Genomic DNA, 24403 nt, shown 5'->3' on the forward strand with positions numbered 1-24403 from the left:
CTCCACTGATGTTTCCCAGTTAGGGCAGCACAGCAGGCTGGGAGAATTGCATCCCCCAAATCATCAAACAGGAAAGAAGCAAACATGTATCATAGAATGATAGAATCGCTACAGTGCTGAAGGAAGCCATTTGGCCCATCGAGCTTGCACTAACAACAGTCACACTCAGACGCTATCCAGGTAACTGCACCTATTTAGCCTGCTAACCTCCCTGACACCAAGGGGCAATTTGCAGTGTTAATGTAAGCCTTACCCGTGACTAATAAATAAACTTCTAGCTTTAACCTGCACATCTCTGGACTGTGGGAGGAAACTGGAGCACCCGGAGGAAACCTACACAGACATGGGGAGAATGTGCAAACTACACACAGACAGTGACCCAAGCCGGGAATCGAACCCAGGTCCCTGGAGCTATGAGGTAGCAGTGCTAACCACTGTGCCACTGTGCCACCATCACTAAAAATTATAATCAGCCCATTCAGTAACTGACAAATAGAGTCGATTTCTAGAGATGGAATAATACATATTGTGAGAAAATCAGCTCCCTTTCATTTATTCCCATTGAAGAAATGAGAGGAGGTTGTTGTTCAACTAAGTTGGCAGGAAAACAGCAAGTTAAATATTCTTTCATTAGTGAAGGTATATGTTAATATGTTTCATCGCTTTTTTTGAGCAGAAGAGTAGGAATATTGTAAATAATATTAAACTCAGCGTGTACCATGTTTTTTCTGTGTTCTACCAATTGAGACTGGGGAGATTAAAAAAGCAAGGCCTTAATATAATAAGTGTTTTATTGAGATAAAAGATTGAGAGGTGGCCAGAAAGAGATCCTTAAAATTATGAAGGTGTTCGCCGAGGTAGAATTACAGAAGAAGTTTCTACCTGACAAGAAAGACCAAAACTGGGGTCTCTCAATGTAAGATTATCACCAATAAATCCAGTAGGGGATTCAGGAGGAATTTCTTGAGCCAGAGAGTGGGGAGAATGTGGAACTCGCTCCCACAGGGAGTGACTGAGAGGAATAGCATAGCTACATTTCAGGGGAAAGTAGTTAAACAGTGATGGAGAAAGGAATAGGAGATTGATAGAGTGCGGTGAAGGGGGGTTGGGAGCAGCTCATGTGGATACAAACATCAGTAGGGAGCAGTTGGGGCAAATCAATGCATCTGTGCTGTAAATCCCATGTAATTTGTGAAACAAGCTCAGTAAAATACAGAAGTGCTTTCAGTTGGATATAATAGTGTGTTAACAAAATATTAATTGGAAAGAATGAATAGGTTGAGACAATGTTAGCTGATATTAAGAGACCAAATTGAAGGAACCACTCAAAACCAGGTTAAGATTGGAAGTGTAAGATATTTGACTGTATGAAAATATTTCCAAACTTGTAGACTTGCTGGGTGGCTTGGCAACACAGTGGTTAGCACTGCTGCCTCACAGCACCAGGGACCCAGGTTCGATTCCAGCCATGGGTCACTGTCTGTATGAAGTTTGCATATTCTCCCTGTGTCTGCATGGGTTTCCTCCGAGTGCTCTGGTTTCCTTCCACAGTCCAAAATGTGCAGGTTAGGTGCATTTGCCATGCTAAATTGTCCCTTAGTATCTCAGGATCACAAATCCATAGAATTCCTACAGTGCAGAAGAAGACTATTCAGCCCATACAGCCTGCACCGACAGTAATCCCATTCTATCCCATACATTTACCCTGCTGATCTCCCCAAAACTATGGTCAATTTAGCATGGCCAATCCACCTAACCCACTCATCTTTGGATTGTGGAGGGAAACTGGGCACCCGGACGAAACCCATGCAGATACGGGGAGAACATGCAAACTCCACACAAAGAGTGACCCCAGGAGGCAACAGTGTTAACCACTGTAACCATGCCACCCAGATGTGCAGGTTATGTGGATTAACAGGGTAAATAATGGGTTACAAGGATAGGGATGGGGAGAGGGTCTGGGTAAAATGTTCAGGAGAGTCAGTGCAGACTTGATGGGCCCAATGGTCTCCTTCTGCACTGTAGGGAGTCTATGACTCTAAATTCAATGAAACCAAAAGGTCTCACAAGAATTTGATTATCATGAGGTTAATTTGTGAAATACCTGTAAATATCTCATTTTTAAAGGGCTTAATGATGTAAATTAAAATTATTTGTTACATTTTGATGACAGGGGACAAATGTTCTCTGTCTTTTCCACATGAGCTGAACAGAAAGCTATAATCGTGTCTACATTTTTCACTATAAACGATGATGTTGTATCAAGATAACACCAGCATGATTCTATTAAACTACATGATAAGGAAAGTCTTATGATAATAATGGAGTTCCATTGGTGTTGCAAAACAATTCTACATAGAGCCTGAAGGTGTAAAATGTACATCTTGGCAGTGCTAATGTAAATTACACCCAAACTACATTCCTTCTGAGTGCGTTTTTTGCCCAAATTTTGACTCAATTTTATTTGTGCATCATTGAAGCAAACACTGCAACAAACCGGTGCAATCGGGCAGAACTTTAGAATTCCTTAAAGTTTGTTTTAGAAGCTAATCCTTGATGTATTTAAGAGGTAACTTTGTGCAGTTTGATTAGTATGCTTGAAAATGGATTTAGCTCAAAAGTAATCAGCTTAAATCAGTGTTGATTCATCGCTTGTCATTCCAAATTATTGTAACTGAACCATTTGCTAGCGAGATTGAGATACAGTTATCAATTTCTCTGTAAAGTAAAATAAAAATTAGTCAGAAGTATTGAGGATTTCTATTGGTGTCCTTATGTCCAAATGACTCAACCTATTTTTTTCTTGTCTTTGATTTCTTTGGTGAGGCCACAGCTGGAGTACTGTGTGCAGTTCTGATCGCCACATTATCGGAAGGATGTGAACACATTGGAGGGGGTGCCGAGGAGATTCACCAGGATGCTGCCGGGGATGGAACATTTAAGTTATAAAGAGAGGTTGGATAGGCTTGGGTTTTCTTCTCTGAAGCAGAGGAGACTGAGGGGTGACCTGATTGAGGTGTTCAAGATTATGAGGGGCATGGACAGGGTGGATAGGAAGCAGCTTAGTTGAAGGGTCAGTTACGAGGGGACATAAGTTAGAAGTGAGGTGTGGGAGGTTTAGGGGGATTTGATGAAAAACTTTTTTACCCAGAGGGTGGTGACGGTCTGGGATGTGCTGCTTGGGGACGGGGTGGGGTTGGTGGGGTGGAGGCCTCACATCCTTTAAAAAGTACCTGGATAAGAACTTGGCACCCCATAACATTCAAGGCAATGGGCCAAGTGCTGGCAAGTGGGATTAGGTGAGAAGGTCAGGGCCTTTCATGCATCAGTGCTGACTCGATGGGCCGAAGGTCCTCTTCTACACTGTAGGACCCTGTGATTCTGTGATATCCTACAAATGAATACAACTTGCAGAAACTGAGTGGTTATTAATCCATACTAAGGATGTGACCTGCATAATACCTCTTCCTTCAAAAGGCAGGCTCTAGGAGGGCATTGGTGACCAGGGTCTACTATTGAATTGCTCTATGGTTATACCTGGCAAAGTGTGGCAATGTTTTGTGGTTGTGTTCTGCAAAATGGCCCACCAGGAAGCTCTCCCACTTTTATCATCTGTCAACAAGTGCGTTGGAAGGAATTACAGGCTGACAATAAACCTGTTTGACCACATTACGAACAACCCTTCCATGGCCAAGAAGTCCTGAAGCGAGACTTGAACCCAAGGCTTCTGGCCCAGGAATAGGGGTGCTATCCAATAGGACACAATCCTCCCATTCAACGGTTTGTAATTTGTCCACCTGATTCTAATCAATTCAGAGGTTTATTTCTTTGAGTTCGACCTCTGTCATGGCTGAGGTATGTGTATAATCGATCATTTTTCCAAGTTAAAATATAAAAAATACAATAAGTGATAGAAAGAGTAAAATATGGGTGGCATGATGGCACAGTGGTTAGCACTGCCACTTCACAGCGCCAGGGACCTGGGTTCAATTCTGGCCTTGGTTCACTATCTGTGTGGAGTTTGGACATTCTCCCCATGTCTGTGTGGGTTTTCTGGGTGCTCTGTTTCCTCCCACAATCCAAAGATGTGTAGGTTAGGTGGATTGGCCATGCTAAATTGCTCCTCAGTGTCCTAAGATAAGACGCTTAGGGGATAGGATGGGTTAGAAGGTGCCTGTAAGATACTCTTGTCAGAGAGTTGGTGCAGATTCAATGGGCTGAATGGCCTCCTTCTGCAATGTAGCAGTCTGAGATTCTGTGATCTGTAAATATTGAGGATCGTTGCATTACATTTTGTTATTTGGAACAAATGGTGCAACAGATCAGCAGGAAATTGACAGCAAGTTTAATGAAACTTACCACCAAGGCTCTGATTTTGATTTTCTCATTTGTTGACTTTTTATAAATGTCCTTCAGTAAGGTGATCCCATTGGAAATGATGAAGGTTGCTCTGCTGGCTTTGCTTGCTGCATGGATAATGGCCTCTATTGCCACCATCTGGTCAATCTCCTTGTCTGAGCCACACAACGCCACCATCATCTCCATGACTCCTTGCATGGCTAGAATGCTGTTTCCAACATCAGTGGGTCCCTGAAGGAGTGCGGACACGCACTGGATCGCGTGTAAGTTCTTCTCCATGTTCTTCGGGTCAAACTTGCTCCTGTAGTGTCAATAAGCAGATTTTTAAAAAAAGGTTTGCTTCCTCTCGATCAGCCCTCCATAAACCTGCTGCCCATGCCCTCACCTGCTGCAGTTCCCATTCGCCCATCTCTGACCGTCACTCTCTCCTAGAGAAAACCCACGCAAGCACGGGGAGAACGTGCAAACTCCCACAGACATTGACCCAAGCCGGAGATCCGACCCGGGTCCCTGTACCTGCACAGCCGACAGTGACAGTCACTGAGCTGTCGTGTTGCCCGTCAGTTGGTCCAGTTTAAGCGCACACTAACGACGTGAAGCACTAGGCAATTCTCGAAGCAACATCCAAGAGCAGCCCTCGCACGACCCACCGCGTGTATGCCCCTTATTGGCCAACAAGGTGGACCAAATCCCCTATGGATGTAAAAGGAGAAAATTTCGACGTTTGATGAAAAGCTTGAATAAGGCACTCACTGAGTGTTAAAATGGGCAGTGCAGGCTTGTAGGCCCGAAGGGCCTGATTCCTGTGCTGTGCTGTTCTTTGTTCTTTGTTGTTCTTTGTTCCAGACAAACCTTGATTTTAAAATTCCCCATGACCTACCCCTCCCCCTATCTCTGCAGCCTCATCCTTACAACCTCCAAGATCTCTCCACTCCTCCCACTCTGGTTTTGTAACATTTCCTAATTTCCTCCACTTCAACACCGGTGGCCATGCCTTCAGCTCCCTGGGTCCGACACTGAGGCACTCCCTCGCTACACCACTTCTCCTCCATTTCCTCCTCTAAGAGTTTCCTTGACCAAGTTTTTGACCATCTATCTTATAAGTGTTCTGTGACCCATTGTCAAAATTCTCTGGTAATGTTCCTGTGAAGTGTTTTACTGTGTTAGAGGCTTTAAACAAGTGCAAGTCATTGTTTCAGAGCTGGCGTTTCATTATATCCAAGGTAGCTCTTCCTTATGTCAAATGCATTTTAGGGACAATAGGAAAGAAAGCAGGCCATTCAGCCCAGTGAGCCTGTTCCTCCATTCAATGAGATTTGATTTGATTTGTGGGGTGGCACAGTGGTTAACACTGCTGCCTCACAGCACCAGGGACCTGGGTTCGATTCCCGGCTTGGGTCACTTTCTGTGCAGAGTCTGCACATTCTCCCCGTATCTGCGTGGGTTTCTTCTGGGTGCTCCGGTTCCCTCCCACTGTCTGAAAGGCATACTGATTAGGTGCATTGGACGTGCTAAATTCTCCCTCAGTGTACCTGAATCGGCGCTAGAGTGTGGTGACTAAGGGATTTCACAGTAACTACATTGCAGTATTAATATAAGCCTATTGTGACACTAATAAATAACCTTTAAAACCGTAAACTTTTGTTACTGTCATACATACTGGTACAGTGAAAAGCACTGTTTCTTGTACACTATATAGATGAAGCATACCGTTCATAAATACATAGGGGAGGAGAAAAGGATAGGTGCAGAATATCGTGTTACAGTTACTGTTAGGATGAAGAGAAAGATCAGCTTTATGCATGATACGACCATTCAAAAGTCTGATAGCAGCAGGGAAGAAGCTGTTCTTGAGTCAGTCGGTATGTGATCTCAGACTTTTGCATCTTTTTCCCAATGGAAGAAAGTGAAAGAGAGAATGTCCAGGTTGCATGGGGTCTTTGATTATGTTGGATGCTTTCTGGAGGCAGCGGGAAGTGTAGACAGAGTCAATGGATGGGAGGTTGATCAACGCTGATCTGTGGCCTAACTCCATATACCTTAATACCTTTGCTTAACAAAAATTTATCTACCTCAGATTTCAAGTTTATAACTGATCTAGCATCAACTGCCATTTAGGTTCTTTACCCAGAGGGTGGTGAGGGATTGGAATGCCCTGCCAGTTGTAAATGCGCCTAGTTTGGGGGCGTTTAAGAGATCCGTGGATAGGTTTATGGATGAAAAGGGATTGGTTTAGGTTAGAGGGTCATTGTTTTTTAACTGGTCGGCGCAACATCGTGGGCCGAAGGGCCTGTTCTGCGCTGTAATGTTCTATGTTCTACGTTCTATTTGTAGAAAAGAGTTCCAAACCTCTCCCACCCTTTGTGTCTAGGAGTGCTTCCTAACATTTCTCCTGAACTATCTGGCTCTAATATTTAAATTATGCCCTCTAGTTCTAGAATCTCCAACCAGTAGAAATAGTTTTATCTTTATCTACCCTGCCTTTTTCTGTTTTAAAAGGTTAATTCCTGTTCAATACTTGTTTGTTTGGGTTCAATTCCAGGCTTAGGTCACTGTCTGTGCAGAGTTTGCACGTTCTCCCTGTGACTGTGTGGGTTTCCTCCCACACTCCAAAGACATGCTGGTTAGGTGCATTGGCCGTGCTAAATTCTCCCTCAGTGTACCGGAACAGACACCGGAGTGTGATGATTAGGGGATTTTCACAGTAACTTCATTGCAGTGTTAACGTAAGCCTACTTGTGACTAATAAATAAACTTTAAACTTTAAAATATCTCTTCCGTTCCCATAGTTACCTGACCCACCGCAAATGACCCAGTCCCAGGTAGATACAACAAGATGATGAAAGCAAAATACTATGGATGCTGGAACCTGAAACAGCAGAAAATGCTGGAAAATCTCAGCAGGTCTGACAGCATCTGTGCGGAGAGAGAATAGAGCCAATGTTTCGAGTCTGGGTGACCCTTCAAACTTGAAACATTAGCTCTATTCTCTCTCCATAGATACAACAATGTCTCACTGAAATAGATCATTATATTCCCTTAGATCTTACGGCTGGAATACTTTCAAAGCAGAATTTCATTCTTGTATTCAAACCTGCTTCTCAATCCGCCCAGTGCAATGTTTATTGCAAAATCCTCAGATGTACGTTCCACTCATTGACTTTGTTATCAGTAAACAGATTCTTTCTCAGTCAACCAGCACCTAACACTCCTGGAATCCCAGGACTAAACACTCTAACTGCTGAAATCAGAACACAGTATTTATACTTCCCGGAATAAATTTCATGGAAAAAGGTCCAGGTGTTCCATTATGGATTTCAGTGCATTGGAGAAAAAGCCCATTCATAAAATTCCATTAACCACATTTACAAAGTAAGAAGTCTCACAACACTGGGTTAAAGCCCAATTCCTTCATGAACAGCACACCGAGAGCTCATGATTCCAAATACACCCATCAGACTGTAACCTGGTGTTGTGAGATTTCTTGTTATGTTCACCCAGCCCAATGCCGGCATCTCCACATCATGCATGTACAAAGCCGTAATGTATAAGACTGAACCCCAAGCTGTATGACTGAGCTGATTGATGATGCTACTTACGTGACATACTCCTCGCAGATTTTTCGATAGGTTGCTCTTTCCTCATCACAGCGAAGGTCGTTGTAAAGGTTGTTGAGTAAGATGGAGGCAGTGAGGCAGGTATTGTCAGTCAGGGGCAAGCAGTTGGGCAGTTCAGGGATCTGCCCTCCAACTTTCAAGATCTTCTTCAGGCCTGAAAGGGAAAACATCCTTTGTGAATTGGATAGGGAAAGAAATGAACCAATTTGCCCCGCACCAAACCGTCTTCTCCAAATAAACCCCTTCCAGATAATAAGTCCTGAGGGAGCAAATCACTGCTGGATGCAACAAAAACCTGCAAAATCTGATATAAAAATCAAAAGTGCTGAAAATATTCTAGCAGCTCTTGCGGAGAGAGAAGCAGAGTTAATGTGGATAGAGAGGAACTATTTACTCAGGGGAGTCTAGAACAAGGGGGAACAATCTTACAATTTAAGGGTGATGTCAGGAAGCACTTTTTCATCCAACTAGTAATAGAAACCTGGAAATCTCTTCCTAAGAAAGATGTGGGGACAAAGTGAAAGGAAAGTTGCATAGTCAACCCTGATAGTTTCTGTTGGGTTGACACAGCTCCCCTGGGAGCTGTTGCACTAAACTCATAGGGCAGGGTTTTCCAGTCCTTTCCATCCACAGATCTTTTGGTCCTGCCAAAGGCAACCCTCCCACCCCCAGCTCCATGACCAGTTCCCGCGTGGGGGTGGCCAACTCACACAGAATGCCATGGACATTGGCAAGACTGGTAGATCTCATAGGCAGCCGAAGGTGAGCCATCTCCACTACCACAAAATCGATCATGGGGGTGGGGAGTATGGAAAATCCAGCCCATGGTATTGGGCACAAACAGAGATATTTTCTTTTACAATGACCTGCTGATACCGAAACTCAGTGCAGACAAAGTTGCCCGAGTTAGCCAGGCAAAAGATCTGAAAGTACAAAATTATGAAGGGTGTACGCACCAATATCGATTGTATCCAAACTTTTGGTGTTGTCCTTAATGCCCAGGTCCTTTCGAGGTACATTCCTGATTAGCAGGTTCAGGGCTTGATCGCGTCCATGCCCCGAGACACTTTTGTGAGTCAGCATTTCTAGAAGACGGGCAATGATCATTTTCACATCCTTCGTGGTATCTGGGGGTAAGAAATCCATTTAAAACAACTTAGATGCCATCAGAAAATCTCACATTGTCACATGTACAACCAGAAATTCAACTATTGTGGACAGGTACAAGGAAAATTTACTAAAATTGCACTAAGGTACAAATTGTACTGGAGGATTTATTTTCCATGGAGGCATTGGAGAAACGGGAACTGTTCTCCATGGAGCAGGGAATGGCAAGAGGAGATTTGATGGAGGTTTTCAAAATAATGAAAGATTTTGATCGGATAAACAAGGAAAAACTGTCTCCAGGGGAGAGATAGGTCAGCAGCCAGAGGACACAGATTTAACATAACTTGTAAAAGCTTATTTATTAGTCACAAGCAGGCTTACACTAACACTGCAATGAAGTTACTGTGAAAATCCTTTAGTTGCCACACTCGGCGTCTGCTCGGGTTCAATGAGGGAGAATTTAGTGTGGCCAATGCACCTTAACCAGCACATCTTTCAGACTGTGGGAGGAAACCCACACAGACATGGGGAGAACATGCAAACTCACATAGACAGTGACTCAAACAGGGAGTTGAACACAGGTCTCTGACACTGTGAAGCAGCAGCACTAACCACTGTGTCGCCATGCCGCCCATGAGAACAAGAGGAGGTGAGAATTTTTCTAAAGTAGTGGAGTTGTTCTAATGACAAACATGAACCACCTGAAAGGGTGATAGAAACAGACTCTAAAAGAAATTGGATAAATGTTTGAAAGGGCAACATTAACAAGATTATAATGAAATAGCCGGAAACTGGGATTTATTGGACCACTCTTTCATAAAGCCAGCATGTAGACAAAATGCTCCAAATTGCCTCATTCACTGTTGTTCCTGCTTGCTTGGCTCTTAGGGGGCAATCTTAAATCCCGAACGAGTGTGAAAACAGGAGAAATTTGCACCGTTTTTTTGGGAGACTTAAGATCAAATCTTACCCGACTTTATCAAAAGAAACTGGTCAAACTTGGTTTCTGGCAGCAAGGAGAGTGGGTGGGTCCTGGCTCACCTGAAAGCCGTTTGATAGCAGCCGAGGGCGCCATTACACATGCGCAGGTTTCTGTGGTTTGTGGGGAGTAGTGTGAACTTGATTTTTCGGCTCTCTTGCAATCTTCACTGCTCATCCCACCCATCAGCCGGTGGAGCAAGAAGGTAAGACCACCTGCCCCTTAGAATTTTTGGTAAGATTGCCCCCTGAGTCTTTAATAAAGGTGACCATTAGAACGTGAGACAGTCAAATTATGTTTTTCCAACCGTGCGTCAGGATATTTATTCACTCACCCATAGCTGCTGAGTGAGATTGTTGTTTATGGGGTCAGGGTGAGTGCAAACTGGGAGTGAGCTATACTCTCTCAGACACACACACACTGTCTCACTCAAACAAACACTCACCCACATACATGCTGTGGGCGACCTTGAGCCCACTCCCCTCTCTTTGCAAACGCTGACAGGGGCTCAAAACCCAGAAATCACAGTGGATTCCCCCCACCCCTTCCTGGTGATGTCACCAAGTTTACCTGATTTGCCTGCATTTATATGCATCCTAATATAATTAACCCCCCCCACAGTATCTTGACCCCTCGCCTGATCATCAAACGTGCCAACGTGATGTCACATCAGTGCGGTTTACAATAGATTCACACGGACGTGGACCCGTCATGGGACTCTCCCCAGGGCTTACACCTCAGGGGACAAGGGACATGGCCAAGCAGAGCCTTGGCACTGCCCCCTGGCACTGCCAGGTTGGCTCTGTGCCCATGCCAACATGGCAATGCTGACCTGGGCCAATGGGTGGGGAGCAGTAAGAGCCTCATGGGGAATTTCAATGCCGATGTGGTTGGGAGCCAGGAGCAGACAGAGGGGCAGGGGATGCCAGAGATGGTCATTTTGGAGGCTGGCAGCGAGGACCTGATGGATTGGAGAGAGACCTCATGAGCCGGAGAGAGGCTTGGCAGATTGATCAGAGGTCTGGCGAGCTGAGCGGTAGCTCAAGGGCCGTGTTTTGGACAAGATGAGTTTAGTATCCTTTATTCAAAACCCTCAGGGCTGATTGCATTTCAGTTTTCCGATAACCGATATAAACTTACATTGCAATAGCCTAAGCCTAGGCTAGAATTTAAAGTAAACCAAATGCCTCCAAAAATAAGGTGCATCACTGAGTAATACAGGGTACCTGTGACAAGCTTCTTTTCGACATATTCACACAAAAATAGCAAGGTAAATAGAGTGGACAAACATCTAGATTTCCCACACTAAAGGACGATGATGTTTAAAATATTTAAAACGTATTTTTTGGGTGTGTTGGGCTTTCAGATTTACATCTTCAGCCAATAATCTCATGGTAAAGGATCCCCTTCGAAAGAGTGCTCATAATATAACAGAATTCCATATTAAATTTGGGAATGCCATCCATCAGTTCCAAACACAGAAACATAGCTAACGGTATTGGTATGAGGGGGAAAGCTGGCTAAAGGCTGATCGAGTAAATAAGCAAAAAAAATCAGTGCTTAAGCCGTGTGAAATATTTAGAGAGACAATACGGTATGTTTAGAAAAATACATTTGATTTACAACAAAGTGTAAATCTCACAACTCCAAATTAAAGTCCAACAAGTTTATTTGGTAGCAAACGCCACTAACTTCCGGGGCTTTTCCCCCTCGTCAAACCTTTCTAAACCTGTGACTCACCTGATGAAGGGGAAAAGCCCCGAAAGTTAGTGGCGTTTGCTACCAAATAACCCTGTTGGACTTTAATCTGCTGTTGTGAGATTTCTTGCTGTATTTACCCCAGTCCAACGCCGGCATCTCCACATTGTGTGGATAAGCAGGTCTATCAGCATTGCCATTCTACATACCCAGCACCAGAGCTTCATCTTTCCCACGGTGTTCCTTACTGTCCACTCCTTCAAAGTTATCCAGGATCGTTTGGAAGAGACTCGACGTTGCCAGCGCAATCTCTTCGTCATCCAGGGCCATGATGCTGCAGATCTTCTCTAAGCCCACAAAATGCAACACAGCAATTGCCTACAAAGATAAGATCATAACCCGGTTAGCACCCGACACTCCCATAACCAGCACAGGGCAACAGGATGAAGCCATTCAGCCCCTCCCACTATTCTGCCATCACCATGGGGGCGGCACGGTAACACAGTGGTTAGCACTGCTGCTTCACAGCTCCAGGGTCCTGGGTTCGATTCCCGACTCGGGTCACTGTCTGTGTGGAGTTTGCACATTCTCCTCGTGTCTGCGTGGGTTTCCTCCGGGTGCTCCGGTTTCCTCCCACCGTCCAAAGATAGAGTCATAGAGGTTTGCAGCATGGAAACAGGCCCTTCGGCCCAACTTGTCCATGCCGCCCTTTATTAAAACCCCTAAGCTAATCCCAATTGCCTGTATTTGGCCCATATTCCTCGAAACCCATCGTATCCATGTATCTACCTAAATGCTTTTTAAAAGACAAAATTCTACCTGCCTCTATGTGCGGGTTACGTGGATTGGCCATGTTAAATTGCCCCTTAGTGCTCAGAGAGACTAGCCGGGCAAATGCATTGGGTTATGGGGATAGGGCCCGGGTGGAATTGTGGTCAGTGCAGACTCAATGGGCCGAATGGCCTCCTTCTGCACTGTAGAATTCTATGATTCTATGAACAGATATCGTGAATAGTTGAGACTCCTGCACAAACCAATTACTTACTCCAAGTTTGAGAACATACCCCACCATCATAAAGTTGATTGGTTTGTCCCTAAGATGTCTGGAGTCTTGTGAAGCTGACCCTAAACTATTTATTTTTAACACACAGATACATATTTTTCTCCTGTTCGGGGTCCTAGGCAATACCTTCATGCCAACTTCGCTGACACCCACACTACACATAACCCACCATTATGTGACTTTCTCCATCATAATGTGAGTGGTACCATTGTGGAGCACAAACAACATGGAGATGAGCCAAATGGCCTGTTTCAATATCATTCCATGTAAGCTGACACCACTCACCCGAGACTTGTGACGACTGCACATGCCCGAGAGTGTTCTTATTGCAGACACCATCATCTCTGGTTTTTTGGTATCGATAAGTTGCATCAAGAGATTTAGACCATTGTTTTGGAAAATGCGTTCAGCTCCTGCATCTTCCCTCGCCAGTACAATCAGGTTATTTGCAGCCTGGTTAAAAAAAAAATCACAGTAAAAAGGAGAACGTAAGATTATACAGAAAAACATTGTGTAAAATGGTTATCTCAACACAGCCACCAACAAATATAACTTGGTATTATGATTGATTGGGAATTTCCCAGGTTGAAGAACCAAGAAGAGTAAACCCTATTGTTTCCTTATTGTCTGGTGCTAAGAACTGAGAGCTGCGAAGTGGAGAAAGGGTTCAAACAGGGAAAGAGAGAGTGCAAGAGATAAAGAAAAATAAAGGCATTTATAGAGCGTCATTTCATGAGTTCCGTGCATTTGAAGTATAGTCACTGTCGCTCTGTAGGAAACATGGCAGACAATTTGCTTACAACATGGACATAAGAACATAAGAACAAGGAATAGGAGGAGGCCATTCAGCCCCTCAAGCCTGCGCCACCATTCAATATGATCATGGCTGATCTCATCTCAGCCTCAATTCCACTTCCCTGCCCCTTCTCCAGAACCCTTTAACCCATTGCTAATTAAAAATCTGTCTATCTCTCCCTTAAATTTATCCAATGTCCCAGCATCCACCACACTCTGGGGTTGTGAATTCCACAGATTTACCACCCATTGAGAAAAATAGTTGCTCCTCATTTCGGTTTTAAATCTGCCCTAAAATTATGACTTTCTCCAGATTGTCCTACAAGAGGCAACATTCTCTCTACATCTACCCTGTCAATCCTCTTTAGCATCTTGTACACATCAATTAGACCTGCTCTCGTTTTTCTAAACTCCAAGAAGTATAGGCTTAAACTGCTCAATCTCTCTTTGTAAGTCAATTGCCTCATCTCTGGAATCAATCTAATGAACCTCCTCTAAACCTCCTCCAATAGCACTACATTCCTCCTCAAGTAAGGGGATCAAAATTGTGCCCAATACTCCATGTGCGATGTCACTAATGCCTTATATAGTTTCATCAGCACTTCCGCACTTTTACGTTCTATTCCTTTAGCCATAAGTGCCAAAATTCCATTTTCATTCCTCATTATCTGATGCATCTGCAGACCACGTTCCTGTGATTCATGCACAAGGACACCCAGATCCCTCTGCACCAAAGAATTCAGAAGCTTCTCTCCATTTAAATAATAAAACAGCAGTGTGATAATGATCTGTTTTACTGATGTTGAATGAGGGATTAAATGTTGGCCAGGACGCTGAGGAGAACTAGCCCCCTCCTCCCTTCAAACTATCAGGTGTGGGATCCTTTCTATCCCCCTCAGTGGACAGAGGGGTCAGGCAGCACTTCCAACAGTGCAGTGTTCCCTCAGCACAGCACTCAGAGTCTGAACCTGGAGTTTGACCCCAGGTGTATTAAGTGGCTTGAACACATTACCTTCTATTCCGAGTTGTGAGTGTTACACACTGAGTCACAGCAGGACAGCCTTGGAAAGAAGCTTGGAAAGAAAGTGGGAGGTGTGTCCGCCTGTGATCCCAACGACAGCTCCGGAGGAATTCTGGGTGGGAGCGGCATTAATTATTTAAAGATGAGACCTCCATCCCACCCTCAGTAGGAAGCCCCACTTTAGACAGCATTTGGCCAACCAAATATCTGGCAGCCTCAGCAGCTCCACAAGGCCACAGCTGGAACTGCAGGCAAGGAGGCCAGATTATTCCGGGGGGGGGGGGGGGGGGGGGGGGTGGTTAGGGTCTCCCCAGGGCTGCCAAGCTGGCCCCGGAAAGAGGGGAGTTGTGGGGATTGGTGGCTGGGTTCAAGAGGCCGGAAGGGAGGGTTAAGGGAGGGAGAGGTCATGTTGAGGTGCCTCCAAAGGAAGCTCCACAATTTGACTGACACAAGATTGCACAGCTAAAGCTGCCGAGAGTTCCCACATGGTCTGGGTCTCTACCTGCTGTGGGTAGAATACTTTCAGAGATTAAGGGGAAATATGATGTTCAAATTCCTGTCGAGTTCTGATAAGAAGAAGAAACTGTCCAGTGGTTATATTGACACTTACCAAAACTCTTCATCATTTTTGAACACCTCCCAATTTCCTTCACTGCTCTAAAGAGAACAATTCCAGCTTCTCCAGTCCCTTATCCCTGGTGGCTGTTGGTAAATTTTCTCTACATACTCTCTCCAAGGGCGTGACATCCTCTCTAAAGTGTGATGCCCAGAACTGGCCATTTTACCACACATGGAACCCATTCAATGATTTATAAATGATTAGCATACCCTTCTTGCATTTGTGTATTAGGCCTCTATTTATTACACTGCAGATCCCATTCAAAGCATTTTCAAATGTTCCTGCTAGTGCCAAGGCTATCTGTACATTGATTCCCCAGCCTCTCTGTTCCTCCCCCCAGGTTTAAAATGGTATCCAGGAGATCAATAAAGAAGATGAGCTGAGCACCTTAAGAAGAGAAAATCCCACCCTCAGCCCAAGCAAAGAAAATTGGACAAACCTTTTCCTTCCTTTCCTTGTCAATGTTCTCATCGAGCAAGACCTCAAACATCCTCTCCACCCTGGAATCAGTGGAGAACTGAATTTTTAACTGTTGGAGGAGAATGATGGAGACTCATTAGAATCATAGAATCACTACAGCGCAAAAGGAGGCCGTTCGGCCCATCGAGTCTGCAATGACCACAAATCCACCCAGGCCCTATCCCCATGCATCTACCTTGCTAGTCCCCCTGACACTAGGGGCAATTTAGCATAGCCAATCCACCTAAACAGCACGTCTTTCGGACAGTGGGAGGAAACTGGAACACCCGGAGGAAATCCATGTAGACACAGAGAGTAAACTCCACACAGACAGTGACCCAAGCCAGGAATTGAATCGGGATCCTGGAGCTGTGAGGCAGCAGTGCTAACCACCATGTCACTGTGCTGCCTATTATCCCAAACAGAGCAAGTAAAATCTTTTATTTGCTAAACTAGATGAAAAACAAGGCGTTCAGACTATGTGGATGAACTATCTCACAAGATCCAAAAACACATGATATTGTATGTTTAGGAGTTGACTCCTCTCTCATTCAGTGGGTGACCTCAGAGTTTACACACTTATTACTCTGGTTGGGAATTCCTTGAAAAACTCTAATAAACTAGTAAGACATAACTTCCCTTTCATGAAGCGATGCTGACTCTTACTCAATTAGGATTTTCCAAATGCGCTGCTATTATTTCCTTAATAATTGATTCCAATGTTTTTCCAACAATAGGTGTTAGGCTAATTGGCCTATAGCTACCTGCGTTTTGCCTCCCCCCCTTTTTGAATAAGGCTGTCACATTGGCGGTTTTCCAACCCTCTGGTACTTCTCCAGAATCCACGGATTTTTGGAAAATTACAACCAATGCATACACCAAATCTGTAGTTTCTTCTTTTAGGATCCTCGGATGAAAGTTATCAGGGCCAGGGAGTTATCTGCCTTTAGCCCCATTAGTTGTCTAATTCTACTTTTCCAGTAATAGTACTTAATTCCTCCCCTGTTTTATAGAATCCCTGATGTGGGTATGCTGGCGTTGGACTGGCATAAACACAGTGAAAAGTCTGACAACACCAGGTTTTAGTCCAACCTATTTATTTGATAATATACTCACAAGCTTTCGGGTTAGTCCCTTCGTCAGGTGAATGGAGAGTTCTGGCCTCAGACAGAGCATATAAAGCACAGACAGTTTAGAGATTACTGATTAGAATGCCAATCCTTACACCTAACCTGCTGTTCAAGACCTGAAGTGGCTGATAATGTGAGTGGAAGGAGCACTGATCACAGTTTAAAGAGATGTGTATTGTCTCCAGACAGTACAGTAAGTGAGGTTTTGCAAACCCAGGCAAGTCACGGGGGTTACAGATAGTGCGACATGAACCCAAGATCCCTGTTGAGACCGTCCTCATGTGTGCGGAACTTGGCTATCAGTCTCTGTTCAGCGACTCTGCGCTGTCAGAGACTGATAGCCAAGTTCCGCACACATGAGGACGGTCTCAACAGGGATCTTGGGCTCATGTCGCACTATCTGTAACCCCCGTGACTTGCCTGGGTTTGCAAAACCTCACTTACTGTACTGTCTGGAGACAATACACATCTCTTTAAACTGTGATCAGTGCTCCTTCCACTCACATTATCAGCCACTTCAGGTCTTGAACAGCAGGTTAGGTGTAAGGATTGGCATTTTAATCAGTAATCTCTAAACTGTCTGTGCTTTATATGCTCTGTCTGAGGCCAGAACTCTCCATTCACCTGACGAAGGGACTAACCCGAAAGCTTGTGAGTATATTATCAAATAAATAGGTTGGACTAAAACCTGGTGTTGTCAGACTTTTCACTCATTATAGAATCCCCACAGTGCAGAAGGAGGCCATTTGGCCCATTGAGCCTGCACCAACCACAATCCCACCCAGGCCCCATCCCCTTAACCCTACATATTTACTCCAGCTAATCCCCCGATACTAACGGTCAATTTAGCATGGCCAATCAACCTAACCCGCATATCTTTGGACTGTGGGAGGAAACCGGACAACCCGGAGGAAACCCACACAGACACAGGGAGAATGTGCAAACTCCACACAGACAGTGACCCTAGGCCGGAATTGAACCTGGGTCCCTGGCACTGTGAAGCAGCAGTGCTAACCATTGTGCCACCGTGCTGCCTGTATTCTTTAGAATGAATGAGAAGTTTGAAGTATCTTTGTAAAGACTGATGCAAAAATACCTGATTATCTCCTCTGCCATTTCCTTATTCCCCATAACTATTTCTGCAGATTCACTTTCTAAGGGGCCAAAGTTTACTTTTATCTCTGTCTTCCTTTTTATATACTTAAAGAAGATCTTATTGTCAGCTTTTATATTCCTCGTTTGTTTGCCCTCACAGTTACTTTTCTTTCTCTTTTTAGTCCACCTTTGCTGGTTTCTGAATTTATCCCAGTCTCCGGGACTATCGCTGACTTTTGCCTCCTTATATGCTTTTTTTGATCAACTTAACTTCCTTAGTTGGCCATGGTTGGTTTATCCCTCTCTTGGAACCTTGCCTCCTTACAGGGATATATTTTTGCTGAGAGACATGAATTACCTCCTTAAATACCTACCACTGCTTGCTTCCTGTCTTTCCTGCTAATCTATCCACTCAATCCACTTTAGCTAATGCTATCCTTACTACCTTTTATTTAAGTTAAACACAGTTGTTTCTGACCTGGGTTTCTCACTCTCAAACTGAATATTAAGTTCTGTCATGTTATGATCACTGCTTCCTAAGGAATCTTTTATTCTGAGGTCATTTATTAAACCTGCCTCATTTGCAGATCCAAGATAGCCTGTTCCCTGGTTGGTTCCATGGTATATTGCTCAAGGAAACTATCCGCAATGCATTCTAGGAATTTATTATCATAGCTACTCTATCCAACCTAATTAACTCAATCAACATGAAGATTAAAGTCACCTATAATTATTGCTCCATTCTATTTACATGTTTCTATTATTTGCTAATTTATACCCTTTCCTACAGTGTGTTTGGGGATCTATACACTATTCCTACCAATGTCTTCTTTCCCTTGCTGTTTTTAACTTTCACCTAAATGCACTACATCACCCGAGCCTAGATCGTCTCCCACAACTGACCTCGTTTCCTCTCTTATTAACAGTGCTACCCCACCACCTTTACCTTCCTTCTTATCTTCCCGAAAGGTCAAATATCCTTGGATATTAAATTCCCAGTTTTGATCTCCTTTTAATGATATCTCCGTCTTGGCTATGAGATCATATCCATTTAACTCACCATCAGTTTGTCCACCTTATTCCAAATGCTTTGTGCATTAACATATGAAGCCTTTGGGTTTGCCTTTTTGCCAATTTTAATCATCCTAACTCTTCTTTGTACTATGACCTTATTTGTCCTTGCTTACCCTGTCTACCGTTTTTGCATTTTACTGTTCTTACTTCTCTTGTAACCGTTTTTTTTTCACTTTCCCTTGTCACCCTGCTTACGTTCCCATCGGATGTCTGGGTTTTGAAATGTAACCAGTCTGATTTACACATCTGACTTTCCATAGTCATGAGACTATGCCATGAGGTCACCTCTGGAGGCAAAACACCCTAAGAACAGTTCAGTAAAGATTCTCACTAAGTACATTGAAGACTGCTGTCCTTGTACATAAAACATCATCATTGAATTGTTATCTTATGCTTACATTACAAGATGCAGGTACACATTACAGAAAAGCAACTCTCACCTTCTCCTGAATGTCATTATTCAGACGCCGCAAAGTTTCTTGAAAGGTTTTGTTTCTGGGCTCCATTGTTGCACATCTCTGAACATCTTTAAAAGCTTGATCCAATTTCCCCAGTTTCTCCAGTGCCTGACTCCGCCTGTAGAGAGCTTTGATGTCTGATGCATCGATATCAATAGCTAACAAAAGAAGCAATGTGTTTCTCTAAGATAAATGTCTTAGTTTATCACCTATCGTTACAGAACAACAACAACTTGTACTTGTATATTGCCTTTAACATTGTGAAATACTCCAACCCGTTTCACTGTAGTGCTTTCAGATATGAGCCAGATGAGGAGATACAAGGACAGGTGACCAAAAGCTAAGTCAAAGAGGTAGGTATTAAGGAGTGTTTTAAATAATAAAAAGGTAGAAGCCAGAGAGGGCTTTTTTAAAGTTTAAAACAAAATGTAATTTATTAGTGTCACAAGTAAGGCTTACGTTAACACTGCAATGAAGTTACTGTGAAAATCCCCAAGTTGCCACACTCTGGCACCTGTTCGGGTACACTGAGGGAGAATTTAGCATGGCCAATGCACCCTAACCAGCATGTGGGAGGAAACCGGAGCACGTGGAGGAAACCCACGCAGACACAGGAAGAATGTGCAGGCTCCACACAGTGTCCCAAGCCAGAAATTGAATCCAGGTCTCTGGCACTGTGAGGCAGCAGTGCCAACCACTGTGCCCCCTGGGTTAGGGAGAGAATTCCTGAGCTTAGTGCCCAGCTGAAGACACGGCCATCAATAGCAGACTGATGGAAATCAGGGATGCAAAAGAGGCCAAAAAAACGGCAGAATGAAGAGATGTTGGAGGATTAGGGAGCTGGAGGAGTTTGCAGAGACAGGGAGGGGAAAGCTTCATGGAGGAAATTGAACACAAAGATGAGGATATTGAGAACAAGGCTTTGCCAGACTCAAAAACAGAAAGTCAACCTTACCTCTTGAAGCATCCGATGCAGCTGGTACGTAACTTTCCTTTGTGGAAGGAGAAAGAATGGAGTTTTATTATGACCAGGTATTCATTACATTTCTGGGCCATTCAATTCACTGTAATATAGCAGCAATACAGAGTCAATACAGTTCTTGACCCACCTGCCAGTAGAAAGTTTCTCCTTATTTACTCAATCTAAGATCCTCACATAAACACTTAAGAACTTGGAGCAGGAGTAGGCCATTCAGCCCCTCGAGCCTATTCTGCCATTCATGGCTGACCTTGTCTCAGTCTCAGCTCCATTTTCCTGTCCATTTTCCATAACCCTTCAACCCATTTCTAATTAAAAATCTGTCCATCTCCTCCTCAATTTACTCAATGTCCTGGCATCCACTGCACTCTGGGCTATTGAATTCCACAGACCCACAACCACTCAAGAAAAGCAATTTCTCCTCATCTGTTTTAAATCTGCTGCCCCTTATCCTAAAACTATCACCACTTGTTCTAGATTTCCTCACAGAGGAAACATTCTCTCTACATCTATCCTGTCGATCCCCTTTAGCATCTTATATACCTCAGATAGATCTCTCCTCTAAACTTTAGAGAGGATAGACCGAAACCGTTCATTCTCTCTTTGTTAGTCAAACTCCTCAGGCATGGTCTACTTGTTGGTCATACCAGGATCCAGCCAAATCTCCGCTCGCTTTGGCGGGATGGGAAAATCCCGCTGGCATGAACAGTGCTACATTTCTGGTCCTTTTCATAAAATCCTGTGGTGCAGAAGGAGGCCATTTGGCCCATCAAGTCTGCACCGATCACAATCCAACCCAGGTCCTATCCCCATAACCCCATGTATTTACCCTTGCTAATCCTCCTGACACAAAGAGGCAATTTATCATGGCCAATCTACCTAGCCCGCACATCTTTGGACTGTAGGAGGAAACCAGAGCGCCCAGAGGGAACCCATGCAGACACGAGGAGAATATGCAGACTATGCACAGACAGTGACCCAAGCCAGGAATTGAACCTGGGCCCCTGGCACTGTGAGGCAGCAGTGCTAACGACTGTGTCATTGTGTATTACTAATTATAATGAATGTATGTTAAATGAATCACTAATGATGTATAATCCACAGTGATTTTACTTGGGAATAAATATATTTTGTTTGCCTTTTGTAATTAAATTGTTAACAGGCATATAAGGACCATGTTTATGATTTCTCTGTGAACCGAAGGAGTTCTGCCCACCCATCCTCCACACTGTCCTCCTCCAGGAAACTAAAGTTTAGCTGCAAGACTGATATATGTGACCTTTCATTTCGTACTGTGATCAGCCATCTCACTCTCATCTGAATTCGACCGCCCACATGTATGTCAATTACTCCCTAATTGTTAATAGCAGTATGTAAATGTCACTTCCATTACGTTGAATTAACCAAAACACAGAATGAATGAGCATTTGCCAGTAATGGGCTACAGTCTCTAAGGAAATGTGAGGCAGCATCTTTACCTTTTTCAGATGGCATGCCGCTCGGTTTCTGTAAAGTACAGCTAGGGCTTTCTTGTCCTTGGTCAATGGGAGAGCTTTTGTGTAGCACTCAATCGCTTTGTCATAGTCCTGCTTCTGAAAGAATTCATTGCCGTCCTCCTTTAGCTGAAGTGGATCTTCCATCTGAAACCAGTGTGAAGCAGAAAGGGTGCAGGACAGGATAACTAACTGTAGTGTGAGAAGGCAACACGGAATTAAAGTCTAAAGGCAACCGTTCATCTGTTCTTCAACATGCGTTGAATCCCTACAGTACAGAAAGAGGCCATTCAGCCCATCGAGTCTGAACTGACAACAATCCCACCCAGACCCTTTCCCCGTAAACCATTTACCCTGCTAATTTCCTAATAATAGGGTCAATTTGCTATGGCCAATCAACCTAACCTGCACATCTTTGGACTGTGGAAGGAAACCGGAGTACCCGGAGGAAACCCACGCAGACACAGGGAGAATGTGCAAACTCCACGCAGACAAAGCTAGAATCGAACCTGGGTCCCTGATGCTGTGAGGCAGCAGTGCTAACCACTGTGCCACCGTGTTGCAATGAATGGAACAGTGGAGACGCAAAGGCAGGAATTACCAGGACCTAAGAGTTAAAACATCCTGCACAAGCTTCTACCCCTCAACGGCCAAAATCAAGAATGGGAAATGTTACGTTTATGCCTGAAACCAATCACTGAATTTCCTGAACGGTGTGGGTTTTAATTACTGGGTATGTTCAGCTTCATTCATAACATCATAGATTGTTATAACACCAGGGAGGACCATTTTCACCACGCCAACTCTTTGAAATGGTTTTCAAATTTGTGTTATGCTCTTTCCCTATATTCCTGTGAACATTATTTCCTTTCAAATAACCATCACCTTTCCCCATTGAAGGTAACTATTGATGTACTCCACTGGAAGTGTCAGCACAGATTTTATACTCAAGTCCTTGGAGTGGGGCTTGAACCCACACTTATCTAATCCAAACCTGAGCCATGTTAGCTCTGATTCCTTTGTATTCTAAGTAACCAAACCACATTCTGAAGAATCTCATGTTTTGAAGTTTTTAAGTTCACGTTTGTAGTGGCACGGTGGTTAGCACCGCTGCCTCACAACGCCAGGGACCCGGGTTCAATTCCGGCCTTGGGTCACTGCCTGTGTGGAGTTTGCACGTTCTCTCCATGCCTGCATTGGTTTCCTCCGGGTGCTCTGGTTTCCTCCCAGAGTCCGAAAGACATGCTGGTTGGATGCATTAGCCATGCTAAATTCTCCCTCAGTGTACCTGAACAGATGCCAGAGTGTGGCGACTAGGGGATTTTCACAGTAACTTCATTGCAGTGTTAATGTGAGCCTACATGTGACACTAATAAATACACTTTAAACTATTGTTATTGTCACAAGTACTAGGTTAGGTTGATTGGCCATGCTAAAGTCCTCCTTAGTGTCTGAAGATGTGTTGGTTAGATGGATTAGCAGGATAAATATGTGGGATACGGGGATAAGGGCTGGGTGGGACTATTGTTGGTACAGGCTTGATGGACCAAATGGCCTCCTTCTGCACTGTAGGGATTCCATGATTCTAAAATTACAGGGCAAAAAACAAGTCTGTCCCATTGCTTTCTCAACTATGGAAAAATGTAGCCATGGCATCAAAAGCCCAAAGCAACACTTCCCAAATCGAGAAACACCTTTATAAAACTGTGCAAACAATCACATTGAAACATTGCCCCTGCGGTGCTGCTCACAGGCCGTATCGGCAATGTTCAACTCCTCAAAAAGGAGACCACCATCTTGTGGATTCTATAAAACACAAACAGCCAACTTCATTCCTTTCCACAAAGATTCTTTTTCAAGTAATCTGTTCCCCCCAGAAGGGCTGTGAGCCTTTTAATTTAGTAATGAATTCACCCAAGGGCTTTATACCATGTGTGTGTATTGGCTTCAAACTCATGTGCAAACAGCAAAACTCAAGAGTCACATTTGTAACAGTGTAAGTCTGATTATTTCCTATTGCCAACACTTCAATGAGATCCATTACTTCTACTCAATTCAACAGAAACATAACCTGGATTATTCAAACTTAAACCCAGGATATGAACTTTAGTTTTGTTTTTTGCGGAGCTAACTTTGACACAACACAGACCATACACACACATACAATTTTCTTGGGCTGGCAGAAAGTTGCTTTGTTAGATTAAACACATGATTATATTGCAAAGAGATTGCCCCAGAAAGAAAATGTTCAAATCCTTTTAAAGTTACATTTTACATTTCAGCAATCAGAAAGTGAAGCAAAAACATTTCTCAAACTCCGTCACTGAAGGTCAGAGAGCTTAGCTTGCACAGGAAGGCCAAGATGAGTCCTTTTAATTCTAATCGCTGTCTCTGTCAGAACCAAACAACTTCAAGAAAACAGGATGAACCATCTTCATCACTGCCAATATCAGTACA

The 24403-nt window shown here is 43.9% G+C and overlaps 1 protein-coding gene across 2 annotated transcripts in view; it reads right to left on the bottom strand.

Annotated features, from left to right (window-relative positions):
- Positions 1 to 24403, bottom strand: part of unc45b (unc-45 myosin chaperone B) — a 50334-nt gene that overhangs the window by 25223 nt on the left and 708 nt on the right. The window contains exons 2-10 of one of the 2 annotated variants that reach the window (XM_080189594.1): positions 21932 to 22138; positions 20430 to 20466; positions 19457 to 19632; positions 15698 to 15787; positions 13109 to 13276; positions 11970 to 12138; positions 8933 to 9103; positions 7959 to 8130; positions 4360 to 4660 (exon numbers count right to left, since the gene is read on the bottom strand). In XM_080189594.1, coding sequence (XP_080045720.1) covers positions 4360 to 4660; positions 7959 to 8130; positions 8933 to 9103; positions 11970 to 12138; positions 13109 to 13276; positions 15698 to 15787; positions 19457 to 19632; positions 20430 to 20466; positions 21932 to 22093 — 1446 coding nt within the window. In that variant the 5' untranslated portion in view covers positions 22094 to 22138. The remainder of the gene's footprint in view (positions 1 to 4359; positions 4661 to 7958; positions 8131 to 8932; positions 9104 to 11969; positions 12139 to 13108; positions 13277 to 15697; positions 15788 to 19456; positions 19633 to 20429; positions 20467 to 21931; positions 22139 to 24403) is intronic. The other variant, XM_080189593.1, reaches the window with a different exon arrangement.

Source organism: Carcharhinus amblyrhynchos, chromosome 5 (genome assembly GCF_965287045.1).
Source record: "Carcharhinus amblyrhynchos chromosome 5, sCarAmb.v2.hapA, whole genome shotgun sequence".
NCBI lineage: Eukaryota > Metazoa > Chordata > Chondrichthyes > Carcharhiniformes > Carcharhinidae > Carcharhinus > Carcharhinus amblyrhynchos.